The sequence below is a fragment of the Etheostoma spectabile genome, chromosome 4, assembly GCF_008692095.1.
Source record: "Etheostoma spectabile isolate EspeVRDwgs_2016 chromosome 4, UIUC_Espe_1.0, whole genome shotgun sequence".
Taxonomy (NCBI): Eukaryota; Metazoa; Chordata; class Actinopteri; order Perciformes; family Percidae; genus Etheostoma; species Etheostoma spectabile.
The window spans coordinates 4,500,522-4,516,675 of NC_045736.1; the positions used below are offsets into that span (position 1 = coordinate 4,500,522).

General features: G+C 40.5%; 1 protein-coding gene across 3 annotated transcripts in view; it reads right to left on the minus strand.

The window, feature by feature from the left end:
- LOC116687475 (receptor-type tyrosine-protein phosphatase gamma) overlaps window positions 1-16,154 on the minus strand; it is a 571,464-nt gene that overhangs the window by 156,901 nt on the left and 398,409 nt on the right. For all 3 annotated transcript variants that reach the window (XM_032512919.1, XM_032512917.1, XM_032512918.1), the window contains exon 7: window positions 6,516-6,673. In XM_032512919.1, the coding sequence (XP_032368810.1) occupies window positions 6,516-6,673 (158 nt within the window). The remainder of the gene's footprint in view (window positions 1-6,515; window positions 6,674-16,154) is intronic.

Sequence of the window (16,154 nt, forward strand, 5' to 3'; positions counted from 1 at the left end):
GATGCAGTATTAGGGGACCACTAAGTTCTCTTTAAAAGCATCCAAAGAGCACCATGTCATGGGATCTTTAATGTTCACATTTTTTCAAAATAAATGACAAAAATAGAGAGTTTATTGGTGGATTTGTGTGCATTAGGTTAATGATATCCAGTGTTTCTTAGCATTGCAGTGAAATAATCAATGTGTAATCAAATAAAGACTTGCTTCAAACATCATCATTATGATCCTCCTGAATCAGTTAGGTGTGTCTTAGATGTTTTTCTAGCATATTCAGCCCATGTTTAATCTAGATGTGTATGTGTATGTATATAAACATGTAAATCCACAACTCAGTGCCACCCGAGGAGGTATTTTACAGTCAAACAGTGCCTAAATCTTCCGCTAGACCTCAAGGAGAAAAAGAAACCCATATGGCTGCGTCGGAGCTGCTTTCTGAAAATGTTGGCACGTTTTCACACAATGCCAGATGGGAAATTATAAGATATTCCCACATGTCCTACATGGAATTGCAACTAGGAGGCTGCTCTCCACAGTACTTCCCAGTTGGCAGCTCATATTTAGGGTGAATGTGATGTGAGACCGGCGTGGCATAAGCCATCTTAGGTTGGTAATATCTGAGACGCAGTTTTCTTCTCTTTCTCTCTCTCTCACACACCAACACAGGCGCACGCACGCACACACATACACACACACACACACACATACACACACACACACACACACACACACGGTGGCAAGTTCAGCGCTGTTTTCAAGGAAGGTATTTTGGTTGAGTTGTTGTGTAAGAGCCTGAGCATCGATCCACTTTAAAAGCAGGCCCAAAGCAACGGCTGTCACTCCCGCTGACCTACTTCAACTATCATCCAAAACAAAAGACAGAAAGAAAAGGGAGGGAAATAAAGCACGAAGAGGCAGAGGAAGACAATAACCAGAGTCACCATCTGTGTTAATTCTCTTTCCAACCTCCTCCTTTTATCTTTCGCCGTGATGTTTTCTCTGGAGAGTTGCACAGTAATAAAAAAAAGACAAGGGGAAACAAAAGGACTTCAAAAGAGGCTGTAAAACATGTTGAGAAAGACTGGCTAATGGTCAGGAATGCTCAGCCAGAGAGCTGGAAGGAACAATGATGCCCCCGTCACTACCTTCCACCCTTACTTTTTTTGGGATTAATTTCCATATTTCATATTCCGTCGTCGCCTCATTTCCTATGGGTTGACTTTGAGTGCACTGCCAAAAATTGTTGGATTAAAACAACTATCAATCACATGGAATTACTCATGATGGCTGTGATCTGCTGAGCCAAAGTCTTTCCTCTGAAAGAAGAGGTGTAGTGCCGTACGCCATACCCTTCATGTCACCTATGGTGTTTACTGCAGACAGTACACTGTTGTGCCCTGAGTGCAGCCTTAAGGGCAGGGCCTCCACCCCGGCAAAAGGTGCACCGCCCTAAAACACAGACTGTTGTTTCAAGGCAACGTGTTGACATGAACAGGTTTGTATGATATCATAGAAAAACGATTCGTAGGATATCCTACAAAATCATAGGGATAGACCAATTATTGGTCTGTTTTGTTGTAGATTATCTGTATCTGTGTTTTATTTGCCTGATAACTGATAAAGTAAAGGAGTTTAAAAGGGTTCTATTTTGGCTCGACTACAGCTCTGTTTGTCCCTCTGCTTTGGTTTCACCCACCAGTGAGTTTGACTTAATGCCAATGCTGTCTGGTTTTCAGACCCCTGCCGGACCCCCCAATACAGCAAACTGCACATTTCAGAATGGCCTTTTATTGTGGCCAGCCTAAGGCACACCTGTGTAATAATCATGCTGTCTAATCAGTATCTCAATATGCCACACCTGTGAGGTGGATGGATTATCTCGGCAAGAGGGGAAGTGCTCACTAACACATATTTGGACAGTTTTGTGAACAATATTTGAGAGAAATAAGCCTTTTGTGTCTTAGTCTTAGATCTCCGAGTTCAGCTCATCAAAAAATGGGGGCAAAAACAAAAGTGTTGCGTTTATAATATTGTTCAGTATATGTACAGTGGTTAGGGGCCCCAGCTCGTCTTTCTTTTATGATAGAGGTCTTTGGCGGAAAAAAAGGTTGAACCCCTGAATCCCCAATGAGACGGTCTATTAGCGCAGAATGATCCCAGGTGCTTAAAATCAATTCAAAACGTTTAAAGACGTCACATGGCCAAAATGTCTCGGAAAGGATCCGAGGAAAACTGTCTGCGTAGAGTTGGTGGAAAACCGACTCTATGCAGACATTCCAGACTAATGGGTCCAGACCAATTTGGTCAGTTATCTAAGTCTGGTGTTGGGCTTCTTCTTGGTTAATAAACTATTTTAATTAAGAACGAAGACATCTTCCTACAGCTCTGGCTAGCTACATAGCTCCCATGCTTCCAGGAAAAATACAAACATGGCAAAAAATGGATGAGACTGATGTAGAAGATAACAACTCTTAAATTGATATTCTTCTTCACTTAATCAGGTCGAGTTAATTGCTCCAAGGAGCTACTACCACAGCTCCTCTGTAGACTGAAACGCCAATGGCCTCACTCCAACTTGGTCTAATCAGTCTCACAAAATCACAAGAGAAACTTTTGTCATCAATCCATTTGTACGATAGCTTAATCATGTTGAAAATACCAAACAGTAACTGCTTCTATTCTCTTTGATGTGTTCTAACTTTAAGGTGGAGCAGCTTCATTCTCATTTGGCTTGCTCCACTGCTGCCCTCAGCAAACTCATTTGGTCTTATTAGGGCGAAGAGTCTGCCAAGTGTTCTTCAGACTGGGTAAGGAATATCAGAGCTTAAGACTTTTTTCCACATTTTCTCATTTACAAACACTAGAGCTGCTGGTCTTTTTAAAAGGACTGTTATCTCAGTTTATCACCGCTTTCGGTGAGAAGTCGCATTTTATAATGACACAAACATTAAAAAACGTTTTCGCATTCAAATACTTTTTTCATATTATCAGTTATTTAGACGCAAAAAAACAATCCACATCCATTCTGACTAAAAGAAAACATGTTATTTGCAATCAAATCCTAGCTGTTGTATTTTGATTTAATAAGAATATAACGTTCATGTTCATGTATGCACAGGAAGTTTTGGACTTCCTATTTTTGCAACTAGCTCATTGTTGGCAAGAGAATAACAAATGTTGGACTCCATTGCATATATACTGTGATTTGAGTGCAAAGAGAGAGAACAAAATGCCACTGGGGTTGGTGAACAAACTTCAGTTGTGTGACCGCGCTGTCCAACACCAACAATTAAAATGTATTTTAGATTTGCATGTCTGCATTTGTTTATGTCCTTTGGTTGTGTTTTTTGTAATATACGTCATTACATGTTTCTGCCACAACCTCACATGTATTTTTGTATTTCTTCAATGTAATTAGTTTTATTTTTATGTTCTGTGAAACTAATTAAACTAAACTCTCTCCAGCAGAGTTGCAGCGTATGTGCTGAGAAAAATGTTTGAGAGTTCAACAAGGAGATCTTTTCTGTCATTTTTTTCTCGTAATAGTCTTTTTGCTCCAATCTTTAAAGTCAATTCCTCTAGCAACAGTAATTAAGGAGTGCAGGGCTGAGTTAAGGATCAGCAACAATCAACATATTTTGTAATTTTGTTGGGGGCTTTGTTGAATTTTTCATAACCAACACCTGCTGGTTCATGACTGGAGTCTAATCTCCAGTCCTTCCCTTCTCAGTTAATACTTTTAAACATTTTCAACTTATGTCTGCTAATACAACAATCTATGAAAACCAAAGGATCCAAGTTCCAGAGCACACCAGGATACAAAGAATGGCACTATTTCACTGACAGATGACATTAAAAACACAAAGGAGCTACTGCTAGTACATGGTTCAACACGCTGTTCTGGATTACTGTGTTATTGTTATATTTCAATCACCGTGGGTGTAATGCCTTTTTTTGTTATGTGGTTTTCTTTTTGCTGTGACGAAGGACACACTGGGTCTTGTTGCATAACACAAAAAAGCCTCATCTACAATCCGTTCAGTTATCTCGTCGGACAGCCAGGTCACTTTGGCCTTTTGGCGTCCTATTGAATTGGTTTCTTCCCTCAGGGCTCAGTCACACCAGCATTACAATAGTGGAGTCCTGGACCAGAAAATCTTAAATTCACTGCAATTAGTCAGTTTACTTTTGGAGCTAGCTAAGTCAGTTTGTGTAGTGTTTTTATGTGAAATTCAACTTTGAAAGCTGTTTTCATGAACCATTAATACAAATAGCTATGAAAGGTGAAGCACTGTAATTTGTGTGTATTACACATAATTATTAATGTTGGCACCACATTGACTGCCGCTATTTAAGATCTGAATAGGGAGGAGGTTGCCATGGAAGGGTGGGTCCTAAAACACAGGGCTTTCAAGGCGGGGGAGCGGAGTTTATGTCCCGGAAGACGTTAAGGAGAATACACCCTTAACAGGAAATGGGTGTTCGTTTTCCAGGAGTACTACGTTAGGGGACCGTTTTTTAAATCCAAACCACAGTCTTTTTCCCAATCTTAACTAGTTGTTTTGGTGTCAAACTATTGTCGCTGCAGGACAATCCACTTTTGTCGGCTAAACTCAACAGCAACGGCCTCACGATGCTCTGTACCCGGCTCACAGTCACCTTTTCTCAGCTAAATTTAACTGTAAATACAGCTTAACTTAACCTTTTTCCTGCCTTTAACTGTTAGGACAGCTCAGATGTGAAAGGGGGAAGACATGCAGTCACAAGTCAGACTTCAACCTTAAACATTCTGCATCAAAGCATACACCTCCATATATATGTGCCTGTTTTACCAACTGAGCTAACCGGCTACCAGAACATATTTATTAGTCGGTTATGTACACACTGGGTAGTCTATTCAGAGTGGACCACCTTTAACTGCTACACATCTCAGTCTCATTTGCTCACTGCAGTACATTCAAGAACAGATGAAGAAAGAGAGACAAGAGATGTGACATTGAAGCAAACTCAAACATTTCAAGCACCAGCAATGTAAATGTTATTCTTGGAAATATAGCCTTGTCTCAAATAGCTAGCTGTTAGCAAATGATGCGTATCCTCTGGCATTGCTAAGGGACACAACTATGTCAAGGCGGGTGAATGTTTTGTTTCATTTGTTTGACTGTTTGTGTGTTGTAATGGCGGGTTGATTTTGTTTTTTATTGTTATGCACTAATTTTAAACCAAACATGTAATTTTAATGAGTATTTGAACTATTATCGCCCTTCAATGGGCTTCGTTTTGGAAATTAGCTTTGCCTATATTCACATGTACAGTACAATTCTGTGTAGGAGCAAAGCAGCTGTTATGAACTGGATAATTTAATGCAGAAAAGGTGTGGTAATTGGTAAAATGTGCAAATACCTGTACTCTTCCTTTGCATACTGTACTTATTGCAATAACTGGATAAAAGTGTAATTTCTTTGAAACACAGGGATCTATGGAAATTGTTGGAGGTTGAGGACCACAATGGAAATAAGTCCTGGACTTGTTTTTGTTTTTAACCTTGATTGTACAGTATTTGCTGTCTTTTAATGTGTAAGGCATTCTTGATACAACTAAAGAAATCAAATCAAAGTGTCTGTTAGAGATGCTGCTTAGCACATTGTGAAGTTTTATAATTCATCTAAGAATTCTGCACACATTTTTTCAAGTCCCAGTGAAGTTGTATGCCTATGCTATATTGACATGTGTCTCAGCCAGTCACAGTCAGCTGTGGTGGTTGCTGCATCCTTGACCAGCTTCAACTTAAGCTATGCCCAATCACCCATGGCAATCACCCAGGGGACATCCAGATGCGGTACTTCCTCAGCTGGTTCCTTTCAATGCAAAGAAGCACCGGGGCGAGTCAGAGTTCTGCACGGATGACGGAGCTCCTCACCCTATCTCGAAGGGTGACGCCAGCCACCCTCCTGAGGCGTCAACCTCTTGTATCAAGGATCTAGTTCTTTGGGTTATGACCTAACCTTCATGACCATAGGTGAGGGTAGGAAAGAAAATTAACCAATGGATCAAAAAACTATGACTTCCAGCTCAGCTCTCTTTTTGTCACAATGGTGCGGTAATGCGAATGCAATACTGCCCCTGAAGCTCCGAGTCTTTGGCCAATCTCCCGCTCCATTGTCCCGTCGCTTGCCAACAAGACCCCAAGGTAATCTAACTATTTGACTTTTATCAGGACCACATCATCGGCAAAAAGCAGTGATGAGATCCCCAGCCTACCAACTGCAGCCCCTCCCCACCACGACTATGTCTCCATATCCTGTCTATGAACATCCCAGACAGGATTGGTGACAAAGCGCAGCCCTGGCGGAGGTCAATCTCTAGCTGGGGCTGACTTCATGCCGAGAAACTGGACACACCTCTGGCTTTGGCTATACAGGAATTGGATAGCCCTGGGAATCCATATATGTAATATCTACATTAACCAAATGAAACACAGCAAGTGCAATATTCTCAAGCTGCTTTTGTGTTCTCACCTGTTTGTAGGAGACATAGATAGGTCTGCTGAAGATGATCCACTCCACTACCTTACTGCAGGGGGGGGTGGTCAGAGAGCCGGTGTAGCGATAATAACTTCCCAGCGTGGATGGCAGCAGGTCCTTTAGCACGAATGGCTCCAGGACAGTCTCTTTTTCTGAATGAGAGAGGTCAGGATGGATCAATATAACAGCATGATCTACACAACACTCTTTATTTCACTGCAAACTACAGAGAGCTACAGAGGCTTTCTGGAGCCGATCCAAGTGCTACTGTTTCACAGCCGTTCACGTTTATGCTATTGATTTTATTTGCATTGTGCCTGCTTTGTTCAATGTCAGCCTATTGACAGACATAATTGCCCTGAACATCTATAATTATGCCTCTCTTGGTGTTGGATTGCATACACAATTCAATCAATGCTATAACATCACATCTCCAAGCCCAAATGTTGACACAGTACATGTTTTCACTGTCTAACAATGTGAGCTTTCCCAACAAAAATCATCGCTGAAATGAAGAGATATGTGGAGAGGAAGGAAATAAGGCTTTTCATGAAATGATAAAACAGGGCTTTGAGCAAGAAGTTTCCTTTTTACATTACACCTTTAGAGTCTTTAGGTTGAGTAAGCAAGATGATGAACCAAGCTTTTTTGTATTACGTTTTTAGGTATATTCCAATGTTACTGAGTTATCTGAGTAAGCCAATCATCTGCATTTGTGGGTACCACATGCTACAAATAGATACTAAAGGGCCAGTGGAAATAGTAACTGTAGACATTATGTTGAATTAGCCTAGCCGGTTAACAATAAGTACTAAATGAAATAAAACAAAAATGGAGTTTTAGATTAAGCCAAGTCAACTTTATTGATTTGTTCATCAATCACAAGCAGAGATGGGAAAAGTACTCACTTTCCGTACTTAAGTAGAAGTACAGATACTTGTGTTAAAAAATACTCTGGTAAAAGTCAAAGTACTGATTAAACTTCTTTACTCAAGTAAAAGTAACAAAGTACAGGCTTGGAAATTTACTTAAAGTATAAAAGTAAAAGTAGCCTTAGAATGACACAATATTTTTTGCAAAGCTACCTGGAGCACACAAATGTTACTAGAGAGACGCTGAGGAACTTCAGTGGACATGGAGGGTACGTCTTTATATGGCATGGCTACATTTTAAATGGATGTCTGCCAATAGGCCTAAAACATAACATATATATTATTTTAGACAGACCTGGGACTCCAGGTTAATAAGATTCTGACTCATTAGCAAGATATGAATTCAGTTTATGTAAGATTCACAGATCCAGTTTCTATTTTTAATCTCCCCCTAACATGTAAATAATCTACATGTAGTGCGTGCTCAATATTGCTTCTGGAAAGAAAATAAAGGATTAAATATGAATAAACAAACTGACATTAATGAGGAAGTTCCCCACACATTGGCCAGGAGTCTTTCTTGATGCCTACTGTTTACATCTCTTTCAGATAAGGTCGAGATGATGGGAATGTATTGCTGCTTGTCTGCCTTTTTTCTTCATTTTCAATCATGTTGCCATCCATACTACTATGTGCAACGTTAGCGCCATCCATACTACTATGTGCTAACGTTAGCGCCATCCATACTACCATGTCTAACGTTAGCGCCATCAAGCCTCAATGATTTACTGTGAATATTCTGAATCTGTTGATTATCTTAGTCGTGCGTCAAATGCAACGTACAGTAGATATATTCCCATCCATTTAGATTGAATATGGTATTGATGACATAAACAATAATACAAAAACTCCAGTGAAATGATGTGAAAGTTGAGGACTCGATAGGACTGGAAAGCTATTCTGGTGTCCAACTTGGCCCCAGTGTATCTGTAAAACGACGGAGACAACTTCTCTCTAGCTAAGGTTCCATCCACTTGTCAATTAATTACAGATCTGAAGTTTGGTAAAAAAAAATAAAAAAAAAAAAAAACTCATCGAATAGAGCTGGTGAAAGTGTTGATGCTTCATGAAGACCAACGTGTAACCCAGCTAACATGTGAAGACCACACCAAAACCACGAGCTAACAGGTGAAGAACACACCAAACCACTACTAACTTACTTTAAATGTGCAAGAACTATAGTCCAGTAACAGGCTTAAGTGAACTGACAACATGAGTTATACAACTTACAGTTCTCAAAGACTCACAACACAATCTCAGCTGGTTATCCTCCGACGCTTGTCTCTTTTTCTTTCTCTCACTTTTTTCTCCGTGTGCGCCGCGCACCCGCTCGGGGTGTGGCGCTGTCCGCGCTATTCTCCGATAAGACGACCACTTGTACAAACTAAAGTAACGAGCCAATTTGTAAAATGTAAGGAGTAGAAGTACCGATATTTGTGTTAAAATGTAAGGATTAGAAGTAAAAAGTCCGCACAAAAATAAGTAGTAAAGTAAAGTAAAAATATCAGAAAAATCTACTTGAGTACAGAAACGAAGTATTTGTACTCCGTTACTTCCCATCTCTGATCACAAGTTTGTCTTGAATTGAGTTCTCTAATTTGGCACCAACTGGTTTTAGTTGGAATTGGTCTTAACTATGTTGGTACACACTGGGTTTGGGTCTTATATTTAAGCTCATGAAGAACATTACCATGTGTTGCTACCTCATTTCAACAGAACTTTAATATGTTCATAAAATGACGGTTAAGTGTCTTGAATCATTATTGTTGCCTTGCTATGCTTTTTGCAATGACTTGCCATCTATGTCCTTAGCAGTAGCTGACTAACCTCTTAAATTAAAAAAAGCAATTCAAATCAAAGAACAATTAAAAATGGTTACAATGACAAAAATAGCATACACTCTGGTAATAAAAAGCAACTCGAGAGGCTGCTACAGCATATTCATGACAAGTCTATATTTACAACGTTCCACTTCCGGGATTGCTCCGGTGCCACCTGAAATTCCACCGGATGTCCCTATATTTGGCCAGATATCTGTTACCTTCTGCTTTTTTTGTGCTGTAATTCTAACTTCCTGTGGATTTCTTAGGACTATGGTTAAAGTAGAATTCTGGCCAATTTTTATGTTGATCTTGATCACTATAAATATGCAAGTACTTTTGAATAAAAAAAACCCCGACCTGAATCGTTGCAGGCAACACGGAGCAGCTGCAGCTACGTGTACAAGCTTCCGCTGAGCTAAAACAACAGTTAACGGGGCAAGTTTTAGAGTGCCTTTGGGCCTCTTATCAGACACAAAATGCAATTAAAATGTCAGACAACACTTTAATTCACCTACTCTGTCTTGTCTTTGCTGGTGGTTAGCTTGTTTACCTGGTTAGCTGCTAGAGCTAGCTAGCTGTTAGCTGCTAGCTGTTAGCTGCTATTGATAAGTGGGGGTAAGGGCCCTGTTCATGTTGTACAGACATACTAATTGCATTGTGTGTCTGTTAAGAGGCACAAAAGCACTCTAAAACTTGCCCGGTTAACTGCCGTTATAGCTCAGTAAAAGCTTGTAAACGTAGCTGCAGCTACTCAGTGTTGCCTGCACCGGTTTAGGTATTCATATTACATTACATAAAAATTTGGCCGTAATTCTCCTTTAACTGCTCCTCAGATCTCTGCAGGGTAAATCCAGAAAGATAGCTAGATTGTCATATTTAGGATTGGATATCAGCTATTGGCATTTGGCAGAGTAGAGGTAGTGCAAGTTCAATGATATAAAATTAGTATAAAGTACTCTCATCATTTTCATTAACTCAAAATAGCTTTGTAGAAGAGGAGAGGAAGGAGAGCGTATGACAGGAGGAGGGTGGAGTTGTCGTCAGGGTGAAGAACGAGGAGGAAGTAAATTATGAAGCACAAGGAAAGGTGTGGGAGGAAGGGGTTGAAAAAAAGAATCTGGCAACAAAGGGAGAGAAATTGTAATAAGAGCTGAGGGAGGGGGAAGGGGGAGAAGTCATTCGATCCACTGTTCCGATGAAAACATATGAGGAAGGACGGTGACAGGAATGGAAGTAAAGGGTGAGGAAGTGTGTACGAGTGTCTGGGCCGCGGGGTGATGCGTGCAGCGGGGCGGGTCACTTGACAGAACGGCGACAGGCAGAGGGGTCTTCATCAACAACAGATAGAACCGCTGCCCCCCCCCTACATCCACCCCTTCCTCTGACTCCCCCTCCCTCCATTTTTTCTCCACCCTCCTGCTGACAAGCCTTGTCTCCCGCTACTTCCCCGACGCCGAACTCAGAGATGTATTTTCAGCTTCGTCGAATCCGCGCGACACAGCGAGCCAGGGAAGAAGGGATCCAAGAGAGGGGGTGTTGATAGCAATGCAGTGGGGGTCGGTTGTGTGTACTTGGGGAATGGAGAATAACAGGACAGGCTTTCATATCTGAATTAGTACTCTCAAGAACCAAACACTACTTTGACATTCAAACATACTTTCTCGCTCTTGTATATGCTCGGTGCCACATTCACGCATGCAGTGCCCAAAAAAGAGAAAAAGATGAAGATTTAACATGGCGTGGCAGCGCGTGCAGTGATGGCCTTTTGTGGGTCCTTTTTTCTCCTGCTGGCACCATTGGTAGAGGCACCAGCGGTGGCGGGAGAGTAGGGCGCAGAAACATTAATTGGAGCAGCGAGGCTGCAATCACACAGCTTGTACTTTAAGCTCCGAGCCTTCTGCGATGCACCAAAAAAACTGTCCAGTCATCTAATCGTCTATTGGCTTTCTCAGTCACTCAAGTCTTTATATTTTATTGCACGTCATGGGGATAGCATTCACATTTAGCGCACAGTCACATATGTGAGGCACTCAAGGACCTTGTGACTGATAATTAATGCAGATATTGATCTATATTTGGGATATGACTGTACTGTCTTGGTCCAGCTTGTTACAGTCATCTGGCGAACTGTAAAACAAAAGATACAAAAGATCATTGCAGTTTGGGTTAACCAATGCCACTTTTGGTTTGACCGCAGTGCAACAAGTCCTCCAATCTAAATGACAAAACAGGGAACCAAATGACCCATATGAGACTTTTCTGATCTAGCAGCCATATCAGCAGGACAGCATTCACATTGACTTGTTGTCAATGTGAATGCTGTCCTGCATTAACTCAAGGTCCAGGTGCTAGCTTTTTCTGGAGCTTTTACCCACATGTGACTTTGACACTGGGGACCACATTGTGCAACCATTCAATGTTTCTGGAAACCATAATCACCAGCTTCCTCTAAACGTACCCAGGTCAAGTGTTAAAGTTGTTTTTGTGATAGCTCAAGTTCCATACTTAGGTTTCCTAATGGTAACTAAACTACCTGACCAGATTTTCTGATTGAGACCACAAGATGTAATTGAAAACTCTGGAACAAGCTGGTAGGTAGACCTTTTAGTTGACAAAGTACTGTTTCCAATAGCCCTTTTCCGCCAAAGTTGGTGTGAAAATACAGGATTTAGAAAGAATAGGTGACAGAGTCCTTTCCCATGGGTAGTAGACAAGTATGCCTTAGCAATGTACGTCATAATAATTTGTCCACAGAATGAATGCTGATTGTGATTTTACCACAAAAGCCAGATGTCAGTGGGTTTAAAAGTGAACTGTCACATTTTCTATTTGGTTAAGGTTAGTAACTGGTCATGGTTATGGTTAAATCAAATAAATGTAGGCAGACCACATCAGTAAGAACCATTAATAATTTATTGACTTACTATTTATTGATTTTTTTTACTGTTTTGTATTGTATTGCAAGGTAGGCAATCTCTGTATTATGTGTGTGATTATGTGTGATTTGTACTGTGCTTTGTGCTGCACAAAAATTGCCCAATTGGGGACAATCAAGTAACTGAACTTGAACTTGAACATCATTTTCAACATTCAAAGAAATGACCACCGCGGTGATTTTCTGGTGAGGACCGTCTCCCTAATGACTATACATCGAAACCCACAGCAACAACTGGTCTCTAAACAGTTGCTATATGACATGAAGTCACTATTTTCATGGTAGTGAAAAACACGGGAGATGAAGTGAAAATGTCCTAGTTTTTTGCTGTTTTATTTTGTCAATTCATCCCCTTTGTTAGAGTTTCCCTGTTATTTGTTCACGGTTATGTTATAATCGTGTTCTTTCGGTGGTCTGGGGCGGCTGTAGATCTGTGGTAGAGTGGTTGCCTGCCAATTTGAAAGTTTGTGGTTTGATTCCTGGCCCTGCAGTCCCATATCAAAGTGTCTTTGGGCAAGACACTGAACCCTAAGATGCCCCAATGCTGTGCCATCGGAGTGTAAACGTGTGCGGGAGTTTACCTGATGAGCAGGTGGCACCTTGTATGGCATGCTCGGGCACAGTGTAGAAATGTGTGTGTGAATGGTTCCTGTAAAGCTCTTTGAGTAGTAGTAGTAGCTCTTTTGAGACTAGAAAAGAGCTATATATATGTATATAGTGTCCATTCTGTCTTTTGTTTTCCTTGTTCCATCCTGTGTTTTCATACTTCAATTTCCTGTCTTACTTTGTAATCTCTGTTTCTCCAGCGTCATGTCTTGTTTGACTTCCTGCCTTTGTGATTGTCTGCTCCGCCCTGATGTGGTCCACCGGTCCTTCGTTACTGCCCTTTTTACCTTGTGTATAAAGTTTCCGTGATGTCTTTGTCTGTTGTCTGACCGTTGTCATCACGTGTGTCTCTTCCAGCGTCTAGCCCTAGGTCTTTCCCTGTGTAGTTTATTTCTACAGTTGTTTGGTTATTCTAGTTTTTCCTAGTGTATGGGTTTTTGTTTGGATTTCGTTGACCTTCCTGCTTCACACATTTTGTTTGTAAGCTGTTTCTTTATTTTAAATCCTGACGGAATATTCACACGACTGGAGTGTAATGGGGCCTCACCTTTGCTAAGAGATTTACTGGATTAGATCAAACTTTAATTAGCCATGCCAATGTTCATCTGTGGTAAAAGTAAATTCAAAGGGTCATCTTTGTGGGGTTTCAAGCAGGAAGAGACATAGGGAGTTTGGGGATATTAAGACAGTTTTAGATCATATTTCAAATAAATGAAGGGAACAAAAACAGAGTAAAACCGTATCTGTTGGGTGGGATGCTTTTCAAGTTTTTCAGTACGATCTTGTAAAATGTTCCTCCTGTGAGCAGCATCGGCCCCACTGCAATAACATCTCATCAATAATGATCAGTGTTTGTTTATTCCCTGAGAAATGTTCTGGAAAATGAACCCTTTTTTGAATTCCGAAACATAAAAATAATGTCTTTCCTCAACAAAAACTCCCAACAACACTCTTTACTATAATCCTTTTACTGAAGAAATACAACCCATTATTTCCCCAAACTACGAGCCAGAATGTGAAAATTACATAATGCATGTTTTTGATAACATTGTGTTCTTCCTTTAGAAGGACATGGCCGTTTACAAATGACTGGACGTGTTTCCAATGCTCCTGTAATACAAAGGAGGGAGATTGAATTGGCAGACAGCTAGAGAAGAGCAGAACGCTTTTCTTTGTGATAAACGTTTTAGTGAATTTGTCACATAAAAATCGTACACAATGTACCATGGACATAGAGAAACAGTATTTAACACAAACTATACGTACCACTGGTACATTCTATCTACATTTTATAAGTGACACATATCTGTGCAACGAAATGTGACTTCAGATACAGTATAAGGGGACCACTAAGGTCTATATAAAAGAGACTTCAGATACAGTATTAGGGGACCACTAAGGTCTATATAAAAGAGACTTCAGATACAGTATTAGGGGACCACTAAGGTCTATATAAAAGAGACTTCAGATACAGTATTAGGGGACCACTAAGGTCTATATAAAATAGACTTCAGATACAGTATTAGGGGACCACTAAGGTCTATATAAAATAGACTTCAGATACAGTATTAGGGGACCACTAAGGTCTATATAAAAGAGACTTCAGATACAGTATTAGGGGACCACTAAGGTCTATATAAAAGAGACTTCAGATACAGTATTAGGGGACTACTAAGGTCTATATAAAAGAGACTTCAGATACAGTATTAGGGGACCACTAAAGTCTATGTAAACGTACCCAAAGAGCACCATGGCATGGGACCTTTAAGCATTCTTCTATTGCATCTATTCTATTCTTATCTTCTATTGGAGGCTCAGAGGAGAACAATAAATGTATTAACACATGTCTCTCCCTTTAAAAAAATCCTGTTTGGTCATGATTAATTAGCTTGCCCACAAATGTCTTAGGTCTTCTGACTAAAACGTTGGTAAATTCTGTTACTGACATTAGTGATGTATTTTGGTCATGATGAAAGGATCCCGTGTCTAAGGCATAATGAATAGAATCTAAGAGCAATGGCCCGATAACATCCCATAATTCTAGGAACAGTTCCAGATGCAGGCCATCGAGGCCTGGTGATTTTGCTCTTTGCATCATATTCAAAGCATCTTTATGTTCAAAGAGAGCAAGCAGTACTTCTGTATTTTGCGTCATCATTATTTACTGAAGCTAAAATTTGAGCTCTGACTTAAAATATTTGATGAGTGTAAACAATCCAAATGGAAAAAATAAAAACTTGAGTAGCAGGTCTTGATTGAGTTTGGATTGAATTAATGGTGAAAAGTGATTCATTTTGTTTTAACATAGCAGCTAGAATGGTCTACTTGAACTTTCCCACTGAATGTAATAAGTGACTCTTGCACGGTGGATTATGAATTCAGCTTTAGCCTTGAGCAGATTATTTGATTCCTGAGCCAAGTGAGTTGAGAGAGTTGATTTTGGTCAGAGAACTGACACTTTTGATCAGATTTTACTGCCTAAGCACTTCAGGATTGTGTTCTGAGCCTCCTGTTGTACTCCCTGTACACAAAGAACTGTGTAGCTATTTGTAACACCATCATCAGGTTTGCTGACAACCCAGCTGTGGTGGGCTTGATCACAGGAAACAATGAAGGTGTCAGGATAGTTTATATCCACGACGTTCCTCTTGCGGGATTGCTCCCGTGCTATTGGCAATTTGCCGGATTGCAATCTTAACAACCGGATCACCGGCTCTTTCCTTTTTCTTTGCGTTGACGTTCTGAATATTGGTGGATTTCGGAGGACTATGGTTAACTGCTCCTCAGATCTAGCTAGCTAGACTACCTGTCCAATCTGAGTTTTCTGTTGCACAACTAACTTGTGTATATACACATGTTCCACCAAAACAAGTCCCTGCCCGAGGCTATTTTGCAGAGGCACCAGTATTCGCCCAAGACGATTGTGATTGGTTTAAAGAAATGCCAATAAACCAAAACAAGTTTTTCTCCCATCACAGAACACTGTGTAGACTAGCCAGACTATTATAAAGCTGACCCCATACTGTAAACTCTAGATCTCTGTGATCCCAAACTTGCCCTAACCTTTGCATTTACAGTAATTATATACAGTAACAAGACATTGTGATTGAAAACAATTTACAGAATCATCTTTTCTGTCTGGTGAAACAATTGACTTGTCTCAGGATTAACGGGCCACTACCTTCCTGCGCTGCTAGAACCTCATCTCCTCATTGCTGGTTTCTTCTTCCCAATACAAGTTTTTTTGACTAACTTCTGCTTCTGAAGGAAAGATGTGTCACGCCTGCGCCTGCCGTGACTTACGCCCATAGACAGTTAAAGAAGTGGACCAACAGAT